The 2941-nt window shown below is 48.9% G+C and overlaps 1 protein-coding gene across 1 annotated transcript in view; it reads right to left on the reverse strand.

Moving 5' to 3' along the window:
- fscn1a (fascin actin-bundling protein 1a) overlaps positions 1-2682 on the reverse strand; it is a gene marked incomplete in the record, with an annotated part of 22716 nt that extends 20034 nt beyond the window's left edge. The window contains 1 exon segment of the mRNA XM_014012874.1: positions 1647-2682. Within this exon segment, the coding sequence (XP_013868328.1) occupies positions 1647-2487 (841 nt within the window).
- Positions 2683-2941: the final 259 nt, after the last annotated feature.

The raw sequence follows: 2941 nt of genomic DNA on the forward strand, positions 1-2941 counted from the left end.
TACTAATATTTTAAAAAATAAAGCTGAAATTTAGACAAATGGTAAAACAAGCAGGAAAACGATTAACTTGTGATCTTGAAATTAATATATGGGTCTTTGTTGAAACAACATGCTGTGTTAAGCAGTAAGAATCTGAAAATGCCACAAAAAAGTAAATTTAGCTGACAAAAATGCTAAAAAACTAAAATTAGCTAGTTTAAAAAAAGGTATAAGAAACTGAACGAGTGTGTTTGAGAAATTAAGTTGAAAAAATAAAACCAAACCAAAACACGAATTTAGCTGAGCAGCTGAAAACGCAGGAAAAAAATAAACGCCAGAATGAAGCAAAAAAATCTTTTCTTCACAGAAGTAAAAAGAAAACCAACAAAGCTGATATTAGCAGAAGAATTTGGAAAAATAGCCAAAAATGCTGAAAACAGCTAAAATGAGCAACAACAAAAAAGCTGAAGGAAGCTGAAATTGGCACAAAGTTGGGGGGAAATCAGCAGAACAAAAAAAGGTGAAAAGAGGTACAGGGGTGCGTCTTCAGATAATTTCTTAAAAAAACATTTTCCCTCTGCAGGCTGCATCACAGAATCTCTTCACATGATGTTGGACAATGCTGTGACACTCAGGGATTCCCCCCATTTAATACAGGGGCTGGAATTCCTGATGACGTCACTGCAGACCAGTACCATCAAGTTTTCAATCAGCAGTTCTGTAAACAAAACTAGCTTGTTGCCAGGTGGTAAATCGCCAAATTTCAACAAATTAGACTGTTTTGAGACTTTAGATATGGCGAATTTAAATAAATAAGTTTTAAAAAATCTGTTCTTTGATGCAACTCATTTTTCCAGCACGGATCACAAAGACCTGCGTTCATAAAGCAAGATGCTACTGGAAGTATTTTGAGCCACAGATCTAATAATAAACCTGCACACCAAGCAGAATCCATACAGATCAGGTGAAGAAATGTTGATTTTTCTTCCATTTCTTGTTTGGACAAGTTGTAACATGGTTAGCATAGCATGGTAAGCATGCTAGCATCTCTTAAAACATCAACTGGACTTTGAGTAAACTGGAACCTCTGCAAGTTCAAGATGTTTAAAGTTCAACTTAAATTTACGTTTTCATTTTGAAGACAACCAGGACCCGATTAAGATCGTCCTAGGGCCACTTCTGGCCCTTGGCCCATAAGTTGGCCAATCRGATGCTTCTCAAACTCAAACAGATACTGGTGGTCACATAAAACTCAAGGTTTGATGTGGAGATGAACCCAAAGTGAACATTATGAGCAAAATGTGACATTTTTAAGAGAAAGAAGTCTGGAAACAATGTTTTTACCGCTTTACCCCCCCAGACTAAGTGAAACTTTGCTGAAAGGAGCTCAAGGCCTTTGGGCTCATCAGGCAGCAGACTGTGTGAAGCTGAACATCAGAGCTGATTTAGAACCAAGCTCTGTCCTGCAGGAGGATTCAGGCTCCAACAGGCCATTGTTTCACTGAACAAACACACTAAACCTTTAGGATGTGCTGCAAGCTGAAGGGGGGCTGCTGCAGTCTCACATTCCAACACTTCCTCTGCACACACACACCACACACACGTGCACACACACACACACACACACGTGCACACACACACACAAAGGCCCAGACCACCACACCCACCTTGCCGGGTGGAGACGTTCCTCTCGTTGCCCGCGGTGAGCACGACCTGCGGGTGGCTCTGCTCCAGCACGAACAGCTCGTCCTTGCCCACCCGGCCGCTCTTGCCGGACTTCATGGTGCCGGAGGGCCCGGAGGGGGCCAGGTACCTGCCGCTGCAGTCCCTGAAGGCCACCCTCCCGGAGCGGAACTCCAGCGTGTAGCCCGTGCTCCTGTCCGTGGTGGCGACCAGCGCGCCGTCGTTCCTCAGGAACCGGTTGTCGGAGGTCTGCAGGTGGTACCGCTGCTCGCGGAACACCAGCGTGATCATGGAGTCCACCCCCCACGGCACGTCCCGGTCGATGGCGATCTCGTCCACCTTGTCGCTCAGGTGCGCGTAGCGCTTGCGCGTCACGCTGAAGAGGTTCACCTGCGGGTGCATGGCGATGTGCACGCTCCACTTCTCCGCCACGGACGCGGTCTGCGCGAAGCAGATGATCCGGTCCTCGGTGCCGCCCAGGTACCGGCCGTGCGGCTCGGACTGCAGGGACCAGCGGCCGTCGTCGTGCGCCGTGATGACGAAGCGGCAGTCCGGCCCGGGGCTCTCGCTGTCCCCGGTCACGTTGCCGTCCTTGTCGGCGGCGATGTACCGGCCCAGGTGGGACTTGAGGAGGAAGACGTTGGAGCTGGACTCGTCCCCGGTCTGCTCCAAGGTCCAGATCTGCTTCTTCTTCATGCTGCTGGCGGACGCATTGATCTTGAAGCCGAACGTCTCGGCGGTCAGGTACTTGTTCCCGCAGTTGATGAGGCCGAACTGGATCTGCAGCATGTCGCTGGTTCCGTTAGACGCGCCGTTTGTCGTCATGGTCGGTTCTATGCGCGAGCGAGGCTCGGTTCGGTCGGGGAGGGATAGCTTCTGCAGGTCAGTGGGTCTCGCGGCTGAAGGGGGTGGGATGCTGCTGCTGCTGCTGCCTCGCGTGCTTCTCTTTGTTTGGAGACTGTGGAGTGTGTGAGCGCGCGCCGCCGGTCCTCAGTTCTCCGCTTGTCTCAGCAGCGCGAGCGCATCGCCACAGCTGCAGCCTATATAACAATCCGTGACGTAGCAGCGCTGACCACGCCCCCTGAAAGATCCAAAATCTGGGAGCTGAAAACTGATCTCACCTCTGACCTCCTCCAGCTTTATAGATCATTAAATTAAACACAGAGTAAATTTCCTGCTATTGTCATCTTTAATATAATGTATCGACTCTTTTAAATGAAACCAGAGAGCGTTGACAGAGAGGAGAAGGTAGAAATGACTCAGCCTGTAACTGAAAATA

The sequence above is a fragment of the Austrofundulus limnaeus genome, unplaced genomic scaffold, assembly GCF_001266775.1.
Source record: "Austrofundulus limnaeus strain Quisiro unplaced genomic scaffold, Austrofundulus_limnaeus-1.0 Scaffold96, whole genome shotgun sequence".
In the NCBI taxonomy this organism is placed as follows: domain Eukaryota; kingdom Metazoa; phylum Chordata; class Actinopteri; order Cyprinodontiformes; family Rivulidae; genus Austrofundulus; species Austrofundulus limnaeus.